General features: G+C 42.3%; 1 protein-coding gene across 4 annotated transcripts in view; it reads right to left on the reverse strand.

The window, feature by feature from the left end:
• Positions 1-5738: 5738 nt before the first annotated feature.
• LOC106560637 (basic immunoglobulin-like variable motif-containing protein) overlaps positions 5739-24607 on the reverse strand; it is a 34325-nt gene continuing 15456 nt past the window's right edge. For 3 of the 4 annotated variants that reach the window (XM_014123703.2, XM_014123700.2, XM_082957108.1), the window contains 2 exons: positions 24459-24555; positions 20824-23631 (listed from right to left, as the gene is read on the reverse strand). In XM_014123703.2, coding sequence (XP_013979178.1) covers positions 23308-23631; positions 24459-24555 — 421 coding nt within the window. In that variant the 3' untranslated portion in view covers positions 20824-23307. Of the gene's footprint in view, positions 16143-17415; positions 17500-20823; positions 23632-24458; positions 24556-24607 lie in introns of those variants that run through there. The other variant, XM_014123705.3, reaches the window with a different exon arrangement.

The following is a 24607-nucleotide window of genomic DNA, read 5'->3' on the forward strand; positions in this document are numbered from 1 at the left end:
AGGCTCTGGCTGGGCCACTCAAGGACATTCAGAGACTTGTCCTAAAGCCACTCCTGTATTGTCTTGGCTGTGTGCTTAGGGTCGTTGTCCTGTTGGAAGGTGAACCGTCACCCCAGTCTGAGGTCCCGAGCAGGGTTTTCATCAAGGATCTCTGTACTTTGCTGCCACCACCATGCTTCACCGTAGGGATGGTGCCAGGTTTCCTATATACGTGACGCTTGGCATACAGGCCAAATAGTTCTATTTCATCAGACCAGAGAATCTTGTTCCTCATGGTCTGAGAGTCCTTTAGGTGCTTTTTGGCAAACTCCAAGCTGGCTATCACATGCCTTTTACTGAGGAGTGGCTTCTGTCTGGCCACTCTACCAGAAAGGCCTGATTGGTGGAGTGCTGCAGAGATGGTTGTCCTTCTGGAAGGTTCTCCCATCTGATTGACCATCGGGTTCTTGGTCACCTCCCTCACCAAGGCCCTTCTCCCCCGATTTCTCAGTTTGGCCGGGCGGCCAGCTCTAGGAAGAGTCTTGGTGGTTCCAAACTTCTTCCATTTAAGAATGATGGAGGCCACTCTGTTCTTTGGGAACTTCAATGCTGCAGACATTTTTTGGTACCCTTCCCCAGATCTGTGCCTCGACAAAATCCTGTCTCAGAGCCCTACAGACAATTCCTTCGACCTCATGGCTTGGTTTTTGTTCCGACATGCACTGTCAACTGTGGAACCTTATATAGACAGGTTTGTGCCTTTCCAAATCATGTCCAATCAATTGAATTTACCACAGGTGGACTCCAATCAAGTTGTAGAAACATCTTAACGATAATCAATGGAAACAGGATGCACCTGAGCTTAATTTCAAGTCTCATAGCAAAGGGTCAGAATATTTATGTAAATAAGGTATGTGGTTTTTTTTATGCGTTTGCAGAAATTTCAAAACCTGTTTTTGCTTTGTCATTATAGGATATTGTGTGTAGACGGAATGTTTTATTTAATCCATTTTAGAATAAGTCTGTAACGTTAACAAAATGTTGGAAAAGTCAAGGGGTCTAAATAATTTCCCGAAAAATCCCTGTAATTTGAATGGATCTTTGAGACGTATAACTTGATTTAAAGACATTGAAGAAAGCATATATTCACTTCTGTGTCAATCAGCAGTAGAAACACGAACGTCCAAACTGAACTGTACAGTGCATATGAATGATCTCTCTGTCTCATGACCACTGCAGCCCCTGGGTGAGCAGGTTAGAGGTCAAATCAATGTGTTCTCATGGTCCGTCCATCTATCAGAGGAGCAGAGAGAACACACACACACACACACACACACACACACACACACACACACACACACACACACACACACACACACACACACACACACACACACACACACACAAAATAGATGGAAAGTTAAACAGCATGCTATCTTTCTCAGCCTTTTAGATGGGAAGCATTGAACCACACATACCTGTCTTTCTTGCTGCCGAGCTTGTTTCCTGTATACTGGTCCCCCATATACAATTAGATTGAGCTGGTGGGAGAACACATTCACACAGTTCCCCCCAGAAAGAGGTCCTCCTGGTGAAGGTCATGGCATTTGGTCCTCCTCAAGAAGGTGCGCTGGTTTTTTCACATCAAACTGGAAAGAAAACAAAACCCACATTTCTAGCAAATTCCCCCCCCCCCCCCCCCCCCAAAAAAAGTAACACAAGACCTGAGCATTCACTGAGGAAAAATACAGAGACATTATTGAGCCACTAGTTTTCTCAGAGGAATCTATCAAAATGGGGATATCTTGTAAACAAGACGGACATGCACTTTGTATGTTACATGTAAACGTTGTCCCTTCAGCATCAGTGTTGCAACATGTAAACGCCTATCAACATCAAGTTGAAGGGACAACTTCGGTGCGTTTACATGTATCTGGACGTGATACCCTGGTTTGTTCCCTGGACCCTGCTACATTGTCAGAAAAAAAGGCTACTTTTTTTATGTTACTATTCACTTTTATGTATTTAAAGGGGGGCTGAACTTCCCGATTTAGCCTCTGTTTCAATTCCCCTTATTAGGAAATGCGACAGAATGAGATTTGGGTCTTGGAGGTGTCTCGTGTGTGTGTGTGTGTGTGTGTGTGTGTGTGTGTGTGTGTGTGTGTGTGTGTGTGTGTGTGTGTGTGTGTGTGTGTGAACATGGCAAAACAGTATACAGTCACTCACCCCTCTAGATGACTTGAAACAGTCTAACCAGGTCTTGTCTGAAAGTAGCCTAGATTAGCTAGTCAACTTCTTTCACCAATTAGCTTCAGCCGGCCGGAGTGCGACCGTGGCACAGTTGGTTTTACCTTGGAGAGCCTAGCACTGGAGCTAGTTAGGGACCGTCAATAAATTACACAATATAAAAATATTGTCACGTTTTACGTTGCACATATTTGAGTTCTTAAATGTTATCAATAATTGTATATTAATTTCTACTATTTATAGTTGGTTTGAGGTTAAGTCATTGAAATTTGGAACTATTGACATGTAAAAAATATTGTCCGCCTGTACATTTTGTAATTTACTGATGGTCCCCAACTATCCCCGAAGGGATATTGAATGTCAAACCAAATTGACCATGGGCATTACGATCTGGTCGCGTGCAGCTGTGCTCAGAATTGATGATTACTTGGATGCTGTCAACTGTAGGCAAGATTGAAACAAACCCAAGCCAAGGAAAACTGTTACGGTACCCTTCATTCTGTGACATACCATGTTTTCCAAATAATCTTGCAAATCAAAATTTTGGATGAGACTGAAAATTATCCTATTTACAGTTTGTAGTAAATTTTGACATTAGAATAAATGTGACTAATGTCGATGTCACAGGCCGTTTTCCACCAGAGAAGTTTTCCTTCGGTTACTCTTTAAAGTAACTTCAGAGTACACTTTACACAGTTTATAAATCGTACACGGCTGAAGCTCAGACAGGAAATATTTAGAGGACAATTTAGAGGACAATATGTAGTCGAGATTGAAAAAAAGGGCAAGTAGAAAAGGCCAAAAGACACTTTTGGTGCTCACAATTGTCAAAACATCCTCTTGTATCAGTATCCTCCCCACATTCAGCCCCTGGCCTGCCTACTCCCATGGGTCATGTGATTATCTTGCCTAATGCTTAACATCTCCACAGAGCCATCTTTCTGGTAGAACAGCAGCTGATAACGACTCAGGAGAGCAATACTTGAGTCATATCACTCTGCCAGGAAGGAAAACAGCTCCTCCTGAGAGAAACAAGACAGTGATCTAACACAGGGTACAAGGGTTTAGGGTACAGGACACTAACATAGGTAAACAGTTTATGGTACAACTGTGCAGGAGGACACTCAACTGACCTTATAGACAGGGCCTAAAATTAACACCTGTCAAATGCGGGTAGATTTTGGAATTGGTGGGTAAAGATGTCTATTTTACCAACCACGTTGCGGATCGTCAGGGCATTTCACTCGCATTTGTGAATAAAAAGTTAAGTATGATCACATTTATAGTAAAATAAATGCTACAGTAGATGTTTTCAAAGTATTTCTGTTGTTTTGTTTCATAGCTGGTAAATGAAATCGCACAAAGTCAAAGAACTACCAATCCTATAGCCTATCCTACTACGCGCTGCAACACTGCCTGGCTGGGGGCTGTAAGCATCTGAAGAGCTGAGTGAAAGAAGACAATGCAGCTACTAGTCAGACTCAAGCAAAAAAACATGACTCGAGTCGCGTTACCTTCTTCTATGGTATATTGGCGATCGCACAATTTAATGAGTATTCCGCCACATACTGTGCGGGATAGAAACCCAAAAATGGAACAAAATACCCCCAAAAAACGACCAAGCAAAAAAAATGTAATAACAAAACTAAATCAAGCAAATCTGATCCCTACGGGCTCAAGGTAAACCTGGCGGGTCTTCAGGCGCCAGTACCCATTGTAAGTCTTGCAAGATGTAAAATCCTTAAGTCCCTAAAAAAAACTTTTCTGTCCGCAAAGACACAATAATCTCCAGTTTCTTAGATTTCTTTGAGACTTGTTCCGTACAGTTTACAACTGTGGCAATGAACGCCACAAAATCCACCTTTTTAACACACAGGGTATCTTTTGACTGACAGCAAACATTTACTAGAGGCTGTGGTACTACCATATCTTCACTTGCATCACTTCTTTTCTCAATTCTTTTAAAATCACCTCCGCCTAGGAGATTCAATTGACCGCTCTAACATTTGTCACCTCAATGTCCTTCACCCTTACAGGGCACTCCAGGAACTCTGGGATCATGATCCCCACCACAATTACAACACTGTCGTCCTTCTACACACCGTTCTTCATTATGCTCTGTCCGTCTGCACACACTTGAAACACGACCAAATCCTTTACAGTTCTTACACTGCAGTGGTTTGGGGACATAAACTCTTACAGTGTATCTTACATAACTAAGCTTCACATGTGCAGTTATTTGTTCTTTATCAACAAACAAACAGGACCGACAGACTTTCTTCTTTTCCTCCGGTCACCCAGCGGGTCAGACGCCAGACACCAACCACACCAGGAAATATTTTCAGGGATTCAACCTGAACATCCGTCGTCACCCTTGAGAATGACTCCTTTGACGGGTGTCTCTACCCCGCTGAAGTTCAAAACATAAAACTTCTGTTGTACGGATTCTTTTGAGGCCCATTGCAATCTTTCTCAGTTCTTCAGAAATACAATGAATCAAAAATAAAAGACCACTCCTGGTCACTCTGACAGACTCTACTTTTCCCAGTGCATACTTCTCCATTTGACACCTCAAACGGGTCTCCCAGATATGCATCTTTACTCAACAAACAAATCCCAACAAGTGATTCATTAGCATTCATTACACATATCCTCCACTCCAATTTTACACAATTTCCTTTCTGTATTCGATACTACTGTTGTCCATTCAGAACATTCGTCGTCTTCGCCAACTTTACTTGAGGCGCTGCTTGATTTGAACTCATCCACTTCCGCCATATTTCCTCTCCCTTCCGGCGTATCGGTCCGAAGAGCGTTACCACGGTAATCTCCCACCCTTAAAAAAAAAAAAAAGGGGATGTTGAAACATTTTTTTGGTCTCGTCTGCGATCTTTTGGTTAAATGACTAATAGTCATTATTATGACTATTATTTCTTTGTAAAATATTCTGTAACAAGTGTTGTTGTTGTGCTCAATGGTGGATCTATTCATAATTTATTAAGAGAGTGGTCGGGGGGAACCAAAACGTTAATTTTAGGCCATGCTTATAGATCATTAAATCTGTTTAGCTTGAAGAATTACAAATGAAGGTCTATCACGACAATGTTCAATTATTCAAGATGGTCCACTATACAGTATTTGTCTTTCGTACATTCAGTGTTTAGCCATCATTGTTAGTCTTGTTTTTGTCTTGAGAGGACAAATAGAGTTGGGGAGGCTATTTTTACCCTTGCCATCATCAGCATGGTGGTGACAGAGCTCAGCTGCCAAAAAAAAAAAAAAGGTCCTCTTTACAAACACAGTCTGGAAGCCATCATCTCTGTCACTATACACCAAAGTAATATCAACCCTTGCATTTGGAAAGCTGCTAAGCTATGACATTTGAAGGCTGAATAGGAAGTGCAGGTAATATCTAGTGATGTGGGAAATTGATACAGTATATATTATTTGTGACGGATATATCCATTTTTTGACATCAAGTATCGATTCTCTCTCTGAAAAAAAAAAGGTAATTAACATCAAATCAAAGTTTATTTGTCACGTGCGCCGAATACAAACAGGTGTAGACCTTACAGTGAAATGCTTACTGACAGGCTCTAACCAATAGTGCAAAAAGGTATTAGGTGAACAATAGGTAAGTAAAGAAATAAAACAACAGTAAAAAGACAGGCTATATACTGTAGTGAGGCTATAAAAGTAGCGAGGCTACATACAGACACCGGTTAGTCAGGCTGATTGAGGTAGTATGTACATGTAGATATGGTTAAAGTGACTATGAATACATGAGCTAGTGCTGGTCGGCTGTGACTCTGCCAAAGCTCCGATTTTTCTCACTCTACCTTGTTCTCCATCTTGTTTTTAGCTGCTGAGACAACATGTTTTCATCATTCATTTCCATGACTGATCAAACTGTGCTTTCTCATTGCTCTATCTTGTCCCTCTGCAGCAGACATGATGAACAATATGTTTGGAACATCGAATCGCTTTCAAACATTAGGTAGATCAAGAATCCGTTCCTCTGGACTCCCGAGTGGCGCAGCGGTCTAAGGCACTGCATCGCAGTGCTAGAGGCGCCACTACAGACCCGGGTTTGATCCCGGGCTGTATCACAACCGGCCGTGATCGGGAGTCCCATAGGGCAGCGCACAGTTGGCCCAGTGTCGTCCGGGTTAGGGGAGGGTTTGGCCAGGGGGGCTTGACTTGGTTCATAGCGCTCTAGTGACTCCTTGTGGCGGGCTGGGCACCTTCAGGCTGCCTCAGTCGTCAGTTGAACGGTGTTTCCTCCGACATATTGGTGCGGCTGGCTTCCTGGTTAAGCGGGCGGGTGTTAAGAAGCGCGGTTTCGGAGGACACATGACTCAACCTTCACCTACCGAGACGTTGGGGAGTTGCAGCGATGAGACAAGATTTCGAGATTGGGGGTAGAAAAAAAATAAATAATCCATGCCTCACACAGGGGAGAGTTTATCCAAGGACACAATCTATCTATCCTTGGTTTTACTATGGCAGAGGGAGACAAATGAAGTTATGGCAGAGGGAGTAAAAATATGGCAGAAGTCACAGGACTGGATTTGATAAAAATGTTCCATTTGTTGGGATCATAAATATGAGATGCTAGTGTAGTGAATGTAATCTGCTTTATGGCCCACAGGTTACACAGTTCAAGGCATTCGATTAAAATCTGTAATTTCCTTCAGATTGGGTCAAAGTACCTGCTAACATAACACTGAAGATAGCCTTTGTGTTCAAAACAGTGAATCATCACTGACTAATTAATCATAACTAGAGCTATTGAATTGACAGGATCAATGACTTTACAGAATGTATGGATTTTGTAGGCCTGTGTGTCCTCTCCAAACTGAATCACTGAACTAAAACTAAACAGCTGTGCTAGCCAGGCCAAGTTCTGATCACTAGATCCATGTGGTCGGCAGCCACGCAGAGCAGGGCCTTCATCTCAGACACCTGCTGTCCCACAGTACTATAAATGGAAACATCTCCTGTTGCTGCCTGCACTAAACTAAAGCAGATCAATATTCCTCACATAATGAATCACGTACAGTGAGGCAATAGGCAACAATTGTTACACAGTCAAGTAATACAAAATGCTGCTTATATCATGGCAGTGGAGCAAATAAACTTGTTTTAGAAAATGATATTGGTCTGAGGTCACAAAGCGTCTCATTATAAGCTAAAATGCCAACTTGATCGCAGCTCAGTACTCCTACTCCGAGACACTTTGTGAATCTGGGCCAGCTCAGTACTCCGAGACGCTTTGTGAATCTGGGCCAGCTCAGTACTCCGAGACACTTTGTGAATCTGGGCCAGCTCAGTACTCCGAGACACTTTGTGAATCTGGGCCAGCTCAGTACTCCGAGACGCTTTGTGAATCTGGGCCAGCTCAGTACTCCGAGACGCTTTGTGAATCTGGGCCAGCTCAGTACTCCGAGACACTTTGTGAATCTGGGCCAGCTCAGTACTCTGAGACACTTTGTGAATCTGGGCCAGCTAAGTACTCCTACTCCGAGACACTTTGTGAATATGGGCCAGCTCAGTACTCAGAGACTCTTTGTGAATCTGGGCCAGCTCAGTACTCCTACTCCGAGACACTGTGAATCTGGGCCAGCTCAGTACTCCTACTCCGAGACACTTTGTGAATCTGGGCCAGCTCAGTACTCCTACTCCGAGACACTTTGTGAATCTGGGCCAGCTCAGTACTCCTACTCCAAGACACTTTGTGAATATGGGCCAGCTCAGTACTCTGAGACACTTTGTGAATATGGGCCAGCTCAGTAATCCTACTCCGAGACGCTTTGTGAATCTGGGCCAGCTCAGTACTCCTACTCCAAGACACTTTGTGAATATGGGCCAGCTCAGTACTCCTACTCCGAGACGCTTTGTGAATCTGGGCCAGCTCAGTACTCCTACTCCAAGACACTTTGTGAATATGGGCCAGCTCAGTACTCCTACTCCGAGACGCTTTGTGAATATGGGCCAGCTCAGTACTCCGAGACACTTTGTGAATATGGGCCAGCTCAGTACTCCGAGACACTTTGTGAATCTGGGCCAGCTCAGTAGTCCTACTCCGAGACACTTTGTGAATATGGGCCAGCTCAGTACTCCTACTCCGAGACGCTTTGTGAATATGGGCCAGCTCAGTACTCCGAGACACTTTGTGAATCTGGGCCAGCTCAGTACTCCTACTCCGAGACGCTTTGTGAATATGGGCCAGCTCAGTACTCTGAGACACTTTGTGAATCTGGGCCAGCTCAGTACTCCGAGACACTTTGTGAATCTGGGCCAGCTCAGTACTCTGAGACGCTTTGTGAATCTGGGCCAGCTCAGTACTCCTACTCCAAGACACTTTGTGAATATGGGCCAGCTCAGTACTCCTACTCCGAGACGCTTTGTGAATATGGGCCAGCTCAGTACTCCGAGACACTTTGTGAATATGGGCCAGCTCAGTACTCCGAGACACTTTGTGAATCTGGGCCAGCTCAGTAGTCCTACTCCGAGACACTTTGTGAATATGGGCCAGCTCAGTACTCCTACTCCGAGACGCTTTGTGAATATGGGCCAGCTCAGTACTCCGAGACACTTTGTGAATCTGGGCCAGCTCAGTACTCCTACTCCGAGACGCTTTGTGAATATGGGCCAGCTCAGTACTCTGAGACACTTTGTGAATCTGGGCCAGCTCAGTACTCCGAGACACTTTGTGAATATGGGCCAGCTCAGTACTCCGAGACACTTTGTGAATCTGGGCCAACTCAGTACTCCGAGACACTTTGTGAATATGGGCCAGCTCAGTACTCCGAGACACTTTGTGAATCTGGGCCAGCTCAGTACTCCTACTCCGAGACGCTTTGTGAATATGGGCCAGCTCAGTACTCCTACTCCGAGACACTTTGTGAATCTGGACCAGCTCAGTACTCCTACTCCGAGACGCTTTGTGAATCTGGGCCAGCTCAGTACTCCTACTCCGAGACACTTTGTGAATCTGGGCCAGCTCAGTACTCCGAGACACTTTGTGAATCTGGGCCACTGTGAGCATATTCATTAGTGTGTCAACGTGCTTCTGAGCTAGTCTACAATCATCCTGGCATACACCCTCTCATACTCCCCGTTCACCCACGACTTCGTGGCAACGCACGACTCCAACACCATCATCAAGTTCCTGACGGCACGACGGTGGTAGACCTGATCACCAACGGCGATGAGACAGCCTACAGCGAGGCAGGAGACATGGCCTGTGGTGCCAGGACAACCTCTCCCTCAACATCAGTAAGACCAAGGAGTGGACTACAGGAAACGGGGAGAGCACGCCCCCATCCACATTGACGAGTTGTAGTGGAGAGCTTCACTTTCCTTGGCAACGCTAAGGACTTAACATGGTCCACACCTCCGCAGTCGTGAAGAGAGCACAACAGTGCCTCTTTCCCCCCTCCATTTGGCATGGGCCCTCAGATCCTCAAAAAGTTTCTACAGCTGCACCATTGAAAGAATCTTGACTGGCTGCATCAACACTTGGTATGGCAACTGTTACCACCCTCGATCGCAAAGAGGGTGGTGCCGTGCGGAAGGAACAGTAAATCATTGGGACCGAGCTCCCTGCCATCCATGACCTCTATATCAGGCACAGAGCTCCACAAAGAATGTAAGAGGGGCACTGCGCCACCTTGTGGACTGGCTGCGCCACTACGTAGAAAATAAAAGAAAAAAGGGGACTGTGTCAAGAACTGCAACGCTGCTGGGATTCACTCTCAACAGTTTCCCGTGTGTATCAAAAATGATCCACCACCCAAAGGACATCCAGCCAACTTGACACAACTGTGGGAAGCAGTGGAGTCAACATGGGCCACTATCCTTGTGGAACAATTAAAACATTTTGCTTCTACACCTGCATTGTTTGCTGTTTGGGGTTTTAGGTTACTGTACAGCACTTTGTGACATCAGCTGATGTATGAAGGGCTTTATAAATACATTTGATTTATTGATTGAACACCTTGTAGAGTCCATCCCCTGACAAATTGAGGCTAGTCTGAGGGCAACTCAATATTCTGAAGGTGCTCTTAATGTTTTGTCCACTCACACACACCACTCACACACATTAATCAAATCAAATCAAATTTATTTATATAGCCCTTCGTACATCAGCTGATATCTCAAAGTGCTGTACAGAAACCCAGCCTAAAACCCCAAACAGCAAGCAATGCATGTGAAAGAAGCACGGTGGCTAGGAAAAACTCCCTAGGAAAAACTCCCTAGAAAGGCCAAAAACCTAGGAAGAAACCTAGAGAGGAACCAGGCTATGAGGGGTGGCTAGTCCTCTTCTGGCTGTGCCGGGTGGATATTATAACAGAACATGGTCAAGATGTTAAAATGTTCATAAATGACCAGCATGGTCAAATAATAATAATCATAGTAGTTGTCGAGGGTGCGACAAGCACGTCCGGTGAACAGGTCAGGGTTCCATAGCTGCAGGCAGAACAGTTGAAACTGGAGCAGCAGCACGGCCAGGTGGACTGGGGACAGCAAGGAGTCATCATGCCAGGTAGTCCTGAGGCATGGTCCTAGGGCTCAGGTCCTCCGAGAGAAAGAAAGAAAGAAAGAAAGAGAGAATTAGAGAGAGCATATTTAAATTCACACAGGACACCGGATAAGACAAGAGAAATACTCCAGATGTAACAGACTGACCCTAGCCCCCCGACACATAAACTACTGCAGCATAAATACTGGAGGCTGAGACAGGAGGGATCAGGAGACACTGTGGCCCCATCCGATGAAACCCCAGGACAGTGCCAAACAGGCAGGATATAACCCCACCCACTTTGCCAAAGCACAGCCCCCACACTACTAGAGGGATGTCTCCAACCACCAACTTACCGTCCTAAGACAAGGCCGAGTATAGCCCACAAAGATCTCCGCCACGGCACAACCCAAGGGGGGGCGCCAACCCAAACCTGAAGAACACGTCATTACCCTGCCTTCATCTACATATCTACATCAAATACCTTATTATTATCTATCCTGATGCCTAGTCACTTTACCCTGCCTTCATGTACATACAGTTGAAGTCAGAAGTTTACATACACTTAGGTTGGAGTCATTAAAACTCGTTTTTCAACCAGTCCACAAATGTCTTGTTAACAAACTATAGTTTTGGCAAGTCGGTTAGGACATCTACTTTGAGCATGACACAAGTCATTTTTCCAACAATTGTTTACAGACAGATTATTTCACTTATAATTCACTGTATCACAATTCCAGTGGTTCTGAAGTTTACATACACTAAGTTGACTGTGCCTTTAAACAGCTTGGAAAATTACAGAAAATGATGTCATGGCTTTAGAACCTTCTGATAGGCTAATTGACATAATTTGAGTCAATTGGAGGTGTACCTGTGGATGTATTTCAAGGCCTCACCTTCAAACTCAGTGCCTTTGCTTGACATCATGGGAAAATCAAAAGAAATCAGCCAAGACCGCAGAAAAAGAATTGTAGACCTCCACAAGTCTGGTTCATCCTTGGGAGCAATTTCAAAATGCCTGTTGGTACCACGTTCATCTGTACAAACAATAGTACGCAAGTATAAACACCATGGGACCACGCAGCCGTCATACCGCTCAGGAAGGAGATACGTTCTGTCTCCTAGAGATGAACGTGCTTTGGTGCGAAAAGTGCAAATCAATCCCAGAACAACAGCAAAGGACCTTGTGAAGATGCTGGAGGAAACAGGTACAAAAGTATCTATATCCACAGTAAAACAAGTCCTATATCAACATAACCTGAAAGGCCGCTCAGCAAGGAAGAAGCCACCGCCAAAAAAAGCCAGTCTACAGTTTGCAACTGCACATGGGGACAAAGATCATACTTCTTGGAGAAATGTCCTCTGGTCTGATGAAACAAAAATAGAACTGTTTGGCCATAATGACCATCGTTATTTTTGGAAGAAAAGGGGGAGGCTTGCAAGCCGAAGAACACCATCCCAACCGTGAAGCACGGGGGTGGCAGCATCATGTTGTGGGGGTGCTTTGCTGCAGGAGAGACTGGTGCACTTCACAAAATAGATGGCATTATGAGGGAGGAAAATTCTGTGGATATATTGAAGCAGCATCTCAAGACATTAGTCAGGAAGTTAAAGCTTGGTCACAAATCGGTCTTCCAAATGGACAATGACCCAAAGCATACTTCCAAAGTTGTGGCAAAATGGCTTACGGACAACAAAGTCAAGATATTGGAGTGGCCATCAGAAAGCCCTGATCTCAATCCTATAGAAAATTTGTGGGTAGAACTGAAAAAGCGTGTGCGAGCAAGGAGGTCTACAAACCTGACTCAGTTACACCAGCTCTGTCAGGAGGAATGGGCCAAAATTCACCCAACTTATTATGCGAAGCTTGTGGAAGGCTACCCGAAACGTTTGACCCAAGTTAAACAATTTAAAGGCAATGCTACCAAATACTACTTGAGTGTATGTAAACTTCTGACCCACTGGGAATGTAATGAAAGAAATAAAAGCTGAAATAAATCATTCTCTCTACTATTATTCTGACATTTCACATTCTTAAAATAAAGTGGTGATCCTAACTGACCTAAAACAGGGAATTTTTACTAGGATTAAATGTCAGGAATTGTGAAAAACTGAGTTTAAATGTATTTGGCTAAGGTGTAAGTAAACTTCCAACTTCAACTGTATATAGCTCATACCTCAGCACATTGATCTGGTACTCCCTGTATATATCTAGATTTCTGTGTATTTTAGTAATGTCTTATTATTATTTATTTTGTTTAACTGCATTGTTGGGAAGAGCTCGTTAGTAAGGATTTCACACTAAACACACCTGTTGTATTTGATACAGTCAGTGCGTTATCACACAGGCAAGCCTAATTTTAATTCAGTTTATCTCAAACTGTGTCGTACTTACTGTACTGATCTCCCAGTTGGACATGGAAGGATGAGGCCAGCCATGGAAAATAATATGAAAGACAAAATTCCATGGTAACAGAATGCTGCTGAGACTCAGATGTTTCACTTTAAAATGTATGTTAAAAGTCATCCTTGTGAACAGAGTTGAATGGTTGATTTAACTTTGCAATGATAATTTTTTGGTTTGGCATACATTTTAAAAAGTGAAAAATCTGTAATCTGCATCATTCTGTTAACATGGAATTGCCCTGAAACCATCCTCTCCTCACAGATGCCTTCATGGTGGTTATAGAGGATGAATATTGTTCGACTTTAGTTAGAAATAGACAATCTAATTAATAAAACAAACATGCCTCCACTCTTTTTTATTTCTGACCATCATACATCCTGGGCAAGCGCATTGTGGGGGAAACACACCATCTGTCGGTAGGGGAACCAATGATATCAAGCAATTTAGTCTAACGTAGCTAGCCAACTATGTCAACTGACTAAGCTACTTTCTCTAGGTTGTTGGATGTCACAATAACAACCAAATTACACCCCGTCTGTATCTTCCTCAACCACACAATTGAGAGTCAAGAGTGAATGTCAGTCTATAGCAGTTCACTTCGCTAATGGTAGATTTGACAGTAGACGAGTGTGTAAAGTAGAAATATATATATAGATATATTGATATACTGACAAGATACATTTATCTCCGCCCTAACAATGGAAGTCCACAAAGCAACATAGCGGGCAATCTAGCTTCAGCCTTTTCCTTTCTTTGAATTGTTGGATACATCTCATTATTCTCATTATTGTAATCCTTATTTGAATATTCAATGAGGGTAGTTGAGGTCACCCGCCTGTATTCAAAGGATAGAGATTTTTTTTAAATGTTTTATTTTTGATTTCACCTTTATTTAACCAGGTAGGCAAGTTGAGAACAAGTTCTCATTTACAACTGCGACCTGGCCAAGATAAAGCAAAGCAGTTAGTAAGATAATATGCTTACTAGCCTCATGTGATGAATATGCAGTCATCTCGAAACAACCAATATAAAGTGTTTTTTTCTTAAATCAGTACACTCTCGTTACAACTTAAGCATTACGAACCTTCTATTAGATCAAATAAACCTCACGTAGCAAAAATGAGACATTAATTGTTTTGTTGTTGACCAAATTCGACACTTTCTCATGGACCTCCATTACAAAAACTCCTTGCCTGGGAAGGCGAAACAAGGAAAAAAACGCCACCTGCTGGACGGAGACATATTTTCCGCCGAGTTGGTTCCTCTCTGTCTTCCTCCTCTTCCTCTCTAGTTGTGACTAGACTGGAGTACAGCTACAACCGGAAGTGTCTTTTTTTGTAGCTGGTTAATGCCGCGTTTCAAACAACTGGGAACGCGGAATATTACGACGTCATGACGTCAGTGATCTACAGGTCGGAGCTCTGAAACTCAAGCTCTGCCCGAGTTCGGATTCCGATGTGAACGACCATTCAAATAGATTTTTTTTCTTCCGAGAGTCCAGTTTTTTGTGAACGAGGCAGAAGACTCTGGTGAAGACGCAGGTTCTACGAACAAATAGCTATTACTCCTTGGCCTGAAGTCCTTGAATAAAACAAATGATCTGCTTGAATGTAATTGCCTCTTTTATACATGTACAGTGCAATCGGAAAGTATTCAGACCCCTTCCCTTTTTCCACATTTTGTTACGTTACAACTTAATTCTAAAATGTTGTAAATTATTTTTCCCTCATCACACACAATATAGGGTATTGTGTGTATATTGATTGAGAAGGGGGGAAAAACTATTAAATCCATTTTAGAATAAGGCTGTTACCTAACAAAAATGTGGAAAAAGTCAAGAGGTCTGAATACTTTCCCGGATGCACTGTACATGTTTTGGTGAAAGGCATTAACTTGTCATTTCTAGCTGGTTTCTTACTAGTTCATGCTACTTTACTAGCTACTGGCAAGCTGTATCAGGCATCTTTACATGCGAGGGGAAAACAAATAGCTGTATTTGCTAAGCTATCCATCTGATTGATAAAGTTGATTTAAAAAAAATTGTCTTCAGGGGTTCCAGAAGCAAGGTCCTTACCTGAGAGTACAGCAACAGTCTCTGTCTCACAGCCATTCTGTCAACATGTATCCAGAAACAAGGGCCTTACCTGAGAGTACAGCAACAGTCTCTGTCTCACAGCCATTCTGTCAAAATGTATACAGAAGCAAGGTCCTTACCTGAGAGTACAGCAACAGTCTGTCTCACAGCCATTCTGTCAAAATGTATACAGAAGCAAGGGCCTTACCTGAGAGTACAGCAACAGTCTCTCTGTCTCACAGCCATTCTGTCAAAATGTATACAGAAGCAAGGGCCTTACCTGAGAGTACAGCAACAGTCTCTCTGTCTCACAGCCATTCTGTCAACATGTATCCAGAAGCAAGGGCCTTACCTGAGAGTACAGCAACAGTCTGTCTCACAGCCATTCTGTCAACATTCATTGTATGTAACCACTTCAATTCATACAAACTACTACGGATGCAATCACTGACTTGTATTTACTTTGTGCCATTCTTTAACCTTGTCTGTGATATATGTTTTAGTTGAGACACCTGTATGACATACATGAATACAAATATATTCACTCTGGGCATTAGACTTGTATTTATTTTAGACTAAGTGTATTTGTTTGGATGTGTAAGTTATCACAGACAGAAGCTAGTAAAAATGACCAACATGACAAACATGCTGTGAAAAAGTTGTTTTGTATAATCTTAAAATAAAAAAATAATAATGACTTGTTTATACAAAACTTTATTGAATTTGGTCATTCCCCAAATAATATGGCCAAAGAAAGTCTGCAGATAGCTGACAACAGGGTGACAGCTTTGTATATGTGTTGCTCTTGAGTTCTATAGTCCAACAGACTCACCTGTGGACAGAGGGACGGACAGGGTGACAGCTTTGTTAATGTGTTGCTCTAGAGTTCTATAGTCCAACAGACTCACCTGTGGACAGAGGGACGGACAGGGTGACAGCTTTGTTAATAGCCCAGCAGACACATACACGGAGAAAGACACAGTAATTAACTTGTCCAACAGGTCTATATCTGATACATGTTCATCTGCCCTAGGTAAGGGGCTATCATTTGTCCCAACATCACAGGCCAATGAATTTGATACAGTTATAGACTTTCAAAAGTTTTCCTGCAGTTTGAGATTAAATGTAGTTTTTTTTTATAATGGGGTTGCTCCCTATGCACCTGCCAATGTTAATCTATTGATCGATATTAGTAACCAGACAGGAAATAGTGCTAATGTTTTTCACCATTGATAACCTGAATGATAATGAACCTGACTCTCGGACTGAGGACATGACAAGGGAAAATACATATTTTAAAGAGGAAAAGCACATTTCTACCACCCAGAATAAATCCCTCTCTTGAAACATATTGCCGCCTAGTTGAGAAAGATGTACATAATCTCCTGGCTAATAAAAAAGTATACAAGGTATTCCACAATATGTCCAAAGCAGAGAAAGAATTTCTTATAGAACTGAAAAATGACTCCAGTATCATTATAAAAACTAATGACAAAGGAGGGGCAACATGGATTACTAAATGCAGCAGACTATAAAAAGGAAATTCAGAGACAACTTAGTGATGATGAATTTTTACAAAAGACTCCCAAAGGACCCTACTAATACAATTAAAGTCTCTGATCTATGATAAATTGGCTACAATTTTTGAATGAAAGGGGAAATTACAAAAGACAGAATATGAGTATATGAAAGTTGACCGCCCAACCACACCTGTCATATACGCTCTACCCTAAATTCACAAGGACATGACACCACCTATACCAAGCAGGCCCATTGTGAGAAGTAACGGATCTCTGACAGAGAATATATCTCCCTTTGTACAGGGGCGAAAATCTGATATCAACTTTGGAGGGGAGAATTACATGAAATTTTCTCAAGAGCAATTCCTGAGGGGGACACCAAAAGTAGTGCTGTAACACATAGCCTACATTGTAATAAGGTAAATGTATATTGAGGAACCAAAGAAATAAGGTGTTTGCCGTACTCCTAACTACCGGTACCCAAAACTACACAACTAATCACAACAGCAATACCATTGCCTTTAACAAATCTTAGTTCAGTCACCAGTTTAAGTTGAGAGTGGGGGTATCCATGGCATTTTCCAATTATGTTCCTATTTTACAAGTCAAAAAAATTGAGAACCTTTCATAATGTTGCCAAACAAAGACTCAACAAACTTACCTGAGACTCCCTGTCTCTGCCAGTCTGTCCCTGCATATCTGTCCCCAACTCTGCTGTCTGTGTGCCATCTGTTGCCTGCTCTGCCTAATGACATCATTGTGAAACATTTCCATTAGAATTTCATTTCTTTCTTATGAACATTTTATCAACTAGTCTTTGAGATATTAGGCTACTTAGGGTTCTTACTATGCGTTTTGGTGTATTGAAAAATACTCTGATGTCCGTCTTTTATTTTTCTGCCATGTTTCTACCTGCCTGGCTGGCTGGCTACACACACAGTGTGTAGGTTATTTACAGTAGGAGATGGACTTCTATCATCTTCAATCATTCTATTTGGGCTTCGATCTAAAAGGTAGCTAGCAAATGTGAAACGGATTAAAATGACAAGAGTTGACAGCTGTATGAGTTCACCATTTACACAACATATGCTGCAACCTTTTGTAATTTTAATAGTTTGTTTCATATTGGCTGGCTTCCAACAATAGCTGAATTTGCAAAGCTAGCGAGCACCAATTCAGTTTTCAGTGGTGTTTGCGATAATCTTTGCTACCCGGGTTAAATAAAGGTGAAATAAAATAAATAAATAAAAGTTAACTTGCGACAATTTAGCTTTTGCAACGAGACCATTAAATATATTTAAGACAATGGTAGAAGAGAGTGTAGTTCTGTTCAGTTTGGATTTCAGTTTATCGCTAACCTTATCACAGGGACTTTGAAGCACCAACTTACATCATCTGCATGCTGATTCCATCTTTGACGACGCCACATAAATGGAATAGGTACTAGCTAGCTTAATAGTTAATATTTGCGCGCTAGCTCTGCATATTCAGCTAGTGTGTGTGCGCGATTGACTGGATTAACCTCACGTCAGTTACGTGCATTGAGTGCCTTTCAGACAGTAGATACGACCTCTCTGTTACCTAGCAAGCTAAGGAACTGGCAGTGGATCAAACCATTGTGAGGCAAAGGGTGGGGGGGTTGCAATCTTTTGAAACTTAAAAATGCGCTATTAAGTGTCTATAATCAGCACAATTGCTTTCATTGCGTATTATTAATATTATTTAAATTACATAGTTATGTTTCAGTGATATATTGGGGGACACACATATTTTTCCCAGGATGGGGGGGTCGTGTCCCCCCCGGAATTTCCGCCCCTGCCTTTGTAGACCATTTTGTGAAACTCTGGGCGATCTCCCTCCCCACGTATACTAAAACTATTGATTTTATTAATCTTTTGAACTCTGTGGACCATAAAACCTGAAAATTCTATTCTGTATACTTTTGATGTTACCAGTTGTCACGACTTCCCTGAAGTCGGTTCCTCTCCCTGTTCGGGCGGCGTTCGGTGGTCGACGTCACCGGTCTTCTAGCCATCGCCGATCCACCATTCAATTTTTCCATTTGTTTTGTCTTGTTTTGTTTTCCCACACACCTGGTTTACATTCCCTCATTATTTGACGTGTATTTAACCCCCCCCCATGTCTGTGTGTGGAATTGTTTGTTGTTTCGTTAGATTGGTTGCGCTGGGTTATGTCAACCCGTATTGTGTTTAGTGTTCTTAGTGCCTGTGTGTGTTTTGTTCGCCGAAATAAAAGGCTCCGGTTGCTACCCAAATTCTGCTCTCCTGCGCCTGACTCCCTTACAGCCAGTTACGCATACCTAACACCAGTCTATATACTAAAAAACATGAGCTGGCGCACACCCAGAAAAAAAGTTTGTGTGGAGGTGCTTGAGTAACGGCGAATAAACTATAAAAATAAAGAAAGTCGCACACTCCATGTCGCACACTCCATGTATAAACTCCCAGCAATTTAATGGGTATTTACCAAACGTTTCGGCATCACTGTGCGTTCCCCACCCTGAAGAAGGTAAACGTTGGTAAATACCCATTAAATTGCTGGGAGTTTATACATGGGGTGTGGGACATGGGAGTGTGCGACATGGAGTGTGCGACTTTATTTTGATGTCACCAGTCTATATACTAACATCCCCCACCAGGACAGCCTAGAAGCCCTCATGTTCTACCTCAATGAGCGGCCCCCTAATGCTCAACCCAGCACCAATATGTATTGTGGACTTGGCTGAACTGGTACTAACCTCCAACTATTTTCTCTTCAGAGAGAAAGCACTATGGCTGCTAATTATGCTTAGTTATGCTAATTATTATGCTAGCTTAGCACTATGGCTGCTAATTATGCTAATTATTATGCTAGCTAAGCACTATGGCTCTTAATTATGCTAACCTACAGTACCAGTCAAAAGTTTGGACCTACTCATTCAAGGGTTTTTCTTTATGTTTACTACATTGTAGAATAATAGTGAAGAAATCCAAACTATGAAATAACAAATGTAATCACGTAGTAAACAAAAAAGTGTTAAACAAATAAAAATATATATTTTAGATTCTTCAAAGTAGCCACTCTTTGCCTTGATGACAGCTTTGCACACTCTTTAAATCAGCAGATTAAATTTGATAACATACTGAGCAGTGCCAACACAATTGTCGACCCTGGGAAAGGGGTACGAGTCCGACTTAGTAACGGCATAGTTTCCAAAAATCGGACTGTTGCCATGTTGTGTAATGCCATGTTCAAGCATGAACTCCACCTCACTGCGGAGTTTCTTTCTCTTTTCAGGATTCACTCGATAGGCATCTTGTTTGATTGGGGCTGAGTCCCCAACGTCAATGTTATGCTCTAATACATTTGTCTGAGTTGGCACATCTAAGAACAAACCCTATTATTATAAATTGTGGTTCAACAGGAGACAGATCCATGGAAATATGCCTGGGTCTGATGCCTCAGAGTAAGTTAAAATACGGTCACGCGTCTTGTTGACTTTGAGAAGGCGATCTTCAGTATGAGCTCTTATTACTCTTGTTATTGTAAGCCCACATTAATATCATGTAATAGAGCCCCACAGTGGAGGTGTCCTAATACCCATAAAACCTTGCGGTCAAACAGGGAAATGGTTCCCGATCGTTTTTCCACCATTACATTTTTCTCATAGAGAATTTCAGAAACAATTAACATTTACATGGTTATCAAAACATCACGCCAGGGTAAGCGTACACGAAACAAAAGCGTTGTGTTAAAATAAGGGCTGTGTTAAAATAAGGGCTGTGTTAAAATAAGGGCTGTGTTTTGGGTCTTCCCTGTGGCTCAGTTGGTAGAGCATGGTGTTTGCAACGCCAGCATGGTGTGTGCAACGCCAGGGTTGTGGGTTCGATTCCCAGGGTACGCCTACACGAAACACAGCCCTTATTTTAAGTGTTTCTAAAATCCCCTATGTGAAAAATAAATGGTGGGGGGGGGAAACATTTCCTTGTTTGTCCTCTAGGTTTTATGGGTATTATGACTCATACTGTGGACTCATTATTTGTAAAATTATGACACTTTTTGATAGGCGTTGATATAAATTGTTATTTATTAAGAAAAAAAGGAGTAAATCTAACTCACATGAATAAATAATGATACATTTTACAGTAGTGTTGGGATAAGTCTACACACGAAACCACAGATCTGTGAGATGTAAGCAAGAGAATGAACTGTGCCTTTAGACACAACATGGAAGCAATCATGCACTCCTTATCCTTTGTCTCTCACGTTGGACATCAATAACAACACAAAGATAAATCTCTACATCTTGGTAGGTGATTAGAATCCTTTGACTTGATTTCTCAGGTATTTTCTTTGGGGAAAAGTACGTCTACACTTAACATAGTTTCACAGGACATCACAATGTCAACTGTACCCACTGTACTGTTCGATGCATGTTTCTGTAGGTAGTTTTCCTGTAGCTGGGTTTCTGAAGTCTACCATGGTTGTTTCTGTAGTTAGTTTTCCTGTAGCTGGGTTTCTCAACTCTACCATATGTACATCGTTGTTTCTACAGTTAGTTTTACTGTAGCTGGGTTTCTCAACTCTACCATGGTTGTTTCTACAGTTAGTTTTCCTGTAGCTGGGTTTCTCAAGTCTACCATATGTACATCGTTGTTTCTACAGTTAGTTTTACTGTAGCTGGGTTTCTCAACTCTACCATATGTACATCGTTGTTTCTGCAGTTAGTTTTCCTGTAGCTGGGTTTCTGAAGTCTACCATATTTGTTTCTACAGTTAGTTTTCCTGTAGCTGGGTTTCTGAACTCTACCATGGTTGTTTCTGTAGTTAGTTTTCCTGTAGCTGGGTTTCTGAAGTCTACCATGGTTGTTTCTGCAGTTAGTTTTCCTGTAGCTGGGTTTCTCAACTCTACCATGGTTGTTTCTGCAGTTAGTTTTACTGTAGCTGGGTTTCTCAACTCTACCATGGTTGTTTCTGCAGTTAGTTTTCCTGTAGCTGGGTTTCTGAAGTCTACCATGGTTGTTTCTACAGTTAGTTTTCCTGTAGCTGGGTCTCTCAACTCTACCATGGTTGTTTCTGCAGTTAGTTTTCCTGTAGCTGGGTTTCTGAAGTCTACCATGGTTGTTTCTACAGTTAGTTTTCCTGTAGCTGGGTTTCTCAACTCTACCATGGTTGTTTCTGTAGTTAGTTTTCCTGTAGCTGGGTTTCTGAAGTCTACCATGGTTGTTTCTGTAGTTAGTTTTCCTGTAGCTGGGTTTCTCAACTCTACCATATGTACATCGTTGTTTCTACAGTTAGTTTTCCTGTAGCTGGGTTTCTCAACTCTACCATGGTTGTTTCTGTAGTTAGTTTTCCTGTAGCTGGGTTTCTGAAGTCTACCATATGTACATCGTTGTTTCTGCAGTTAGTTTTACTGTAGCTGGGTTTCTCAACTCTACCATGGTTGTTTCTGCAGTTAGTTTTCCTGTAGCTGGGTTTCTGAAGTCTACCATGGTTGTTTCTGTAGTTAGTTTTACTGTAGCTGGGTTTCTCAACTCTACCATATGTACATCTCGGTGGAGTTTGTTTGCGACAACTGTGGACGGAGTCGCTGTCAGTCGATACAAGGAAACAGTCTGTGGTTGTATTGGATAAAGGTTTTATTAAAAAGTATGGATATCAGCAAACAAAGAAAGGCACGCAGATACAAACAGCTACAGAGGACAAACATAGGTACACAGTAGGGGTTTAAGAAAAGGCAGCTAGAGAGGACAAACATAGGTACAAGGTAAGGAATTAAAAAAGGCAGCTACAGAGGACAAACATAGGTACAAGGTAAGAAATTTAAAAAGGCAGCTACAGAGAACAAACATAGGTACAAGGTAAGGAATTAAGAAATGCAGCTAGAGGACAAACATAGGTACAAGGTAAGAAATTAAGAAAGGCGGCTACAGAGAACAAACATAGGTACAAGGTAAGGAATTAAGAAAGGCAGCTACAGAGGACAAACATAGGTACAAGGTAAGGAATTAAGAAAGGCAGCTACAGAGGACAAACATAGGTACAAGGTAAGGGTTTATCGACTGACAGCGACTCGTTGTAGTTGGAGGTGCAGTCCGCCCACAGTTGTCTCCGCTCAACTCCATTGACGTGATGTGCGTCGCGGAGTTGAGAAAAACTTGGCTTACAGTAGTCACTGGATTTCAGTCACATTCGCAAACTAACACACTCACTTTAAAGTGCATAATGAATAGATTTTTATTATTATTCTCCTATTTCTTAAAATGGCTTTTAAATGCAACGATATCAGACATTCTGATTAATAGCAGCAGTCCTTTATACATTGCTAGATGATTAAAACGTAGCTTTCACACTAAAAGTGTATCAACTTGTATGTTATATTAATTTTTCATTACAATAATCAAGCAAAATCCTTGATGGAATCTGGATGATGCTAGATGGGGTAAAATAACACTTTGTCTCTCTTTTTTTCTGGGTGAAAAACTATGAGAACGTTTGATATACTAACCAGTATATTTTAGCAGCACTGACTTCACAGCCTTTCTCATTGAGTCTCAGTCATCTGTGGTATCTTCTTCGACGTCGCTCTCAGGTGAGCTCCTGTGTCTATACTCTGTGGTGTTAGACAGGTGTTTCCAAGCTACGTCCTTCTGGTTACTGGTACCTGTGCTGTTGGAGCGGCCTAGCCGGGCCAAAGCCTGGTGTTTTCCTGAGGTCTTCTCCCTGTCCTCCTGGACCTCTGCTAAGCCCCCCTGGGCCCTCTCAGACCCCTGGTGGTGGAGGTCATGCCTCAGGTTCTCCAGGTTGAGGGCCCAGGGGCCTAGCTTCTGCCAGTTGACCCTCTGAAAGGCCATGATGCAGTGAAGATTCCCTCCCACCTGCCAGGAGAGAAGAGGTTCATGTCAGAAATGCGGTAGAAACCCATGAATGGTACCTTCTTTTTAATTTTAACATAACTATAAAAACTGAGAAGAGGAGAGGTTCACGTCAGAAATACTGTACTAATACCAGAGCTCTGCTACCTGACCTGAGCCCAATGGGCCCCGGACATTATACATTGGGTTAGGGTAGAGCCTGTTAAATCTTTCCTCAAAAAGTATGGTACGGCAGGGCTTGGGTATCACTAGCAGTTTGAAGCTGTGTCATTTGCTCGTGCTCTGCAGTACAGACATATCTGACTAAGATTATAACATGGTGCCAGATGTGCTTCAACTAAATAGAAGACAGGAGAGATTATTTCACAGCTAATAATAATAATAATAATAATAATAATAATAATAATAATACAATTCCTTGAGTTTGTTTGAGTTTAGAGTGATGAAAAGTAACTAAACAGCTCTCTCATGTCTCGTCACTGAGTAGAGCAGCCCAAGCGTAGCCGTTGCGATGGTCACTCACAGACTCAGAGCCACCATGAGCAGAGTGCATGCAGAGTGAGCAGCGGCGCAGGAAGCGAGTGACAGACAGAGGAGCAACTAATGGATTTACTTACAGAGGAAGCTATTTCTGATTTCTGGTTTCGGGCAGGGCCTTAAATTTGGCAAAAGCAATCAGGCCTGGGCAGGGTAGGGCCTGAATGTCACGGGCATGGGTAGGGCTTAAAATTCATGCCCGTGCAGGGCTCTAACTCATCCTCATCCCATTGTTAGCATAACTGGTACCCTAACAACTAACATAACTATAAAACTGAAATTAAAATGAAAACCTTTTTGGTTTTGCGGCACTGAATTCCCCTCTCCGTGTGACGAATATCAAGGTATTCTGGATTTTGTGTGTTGAGATCTGTAACAATATCAGCCCACCTAAAAACAACCCAAGTTACAGAAGTGAAAAAGTAATCAACTAAGAAGACAA

The sequence above is a fragment of the Salmo salar genome, chromosome 10 (genome assembly GCF_965601325.2).
Source record: "Salmo salar chromosome 10, fSalSal1, whole genome shotgun sequence".
Classification (NCBI taxonomy): domain Eukaryota; kingdom Metazoa; phylum Chordata; class Actinopteri; order Salmoniformes; family Salmonidae; genus Salmo; species Salmo salar.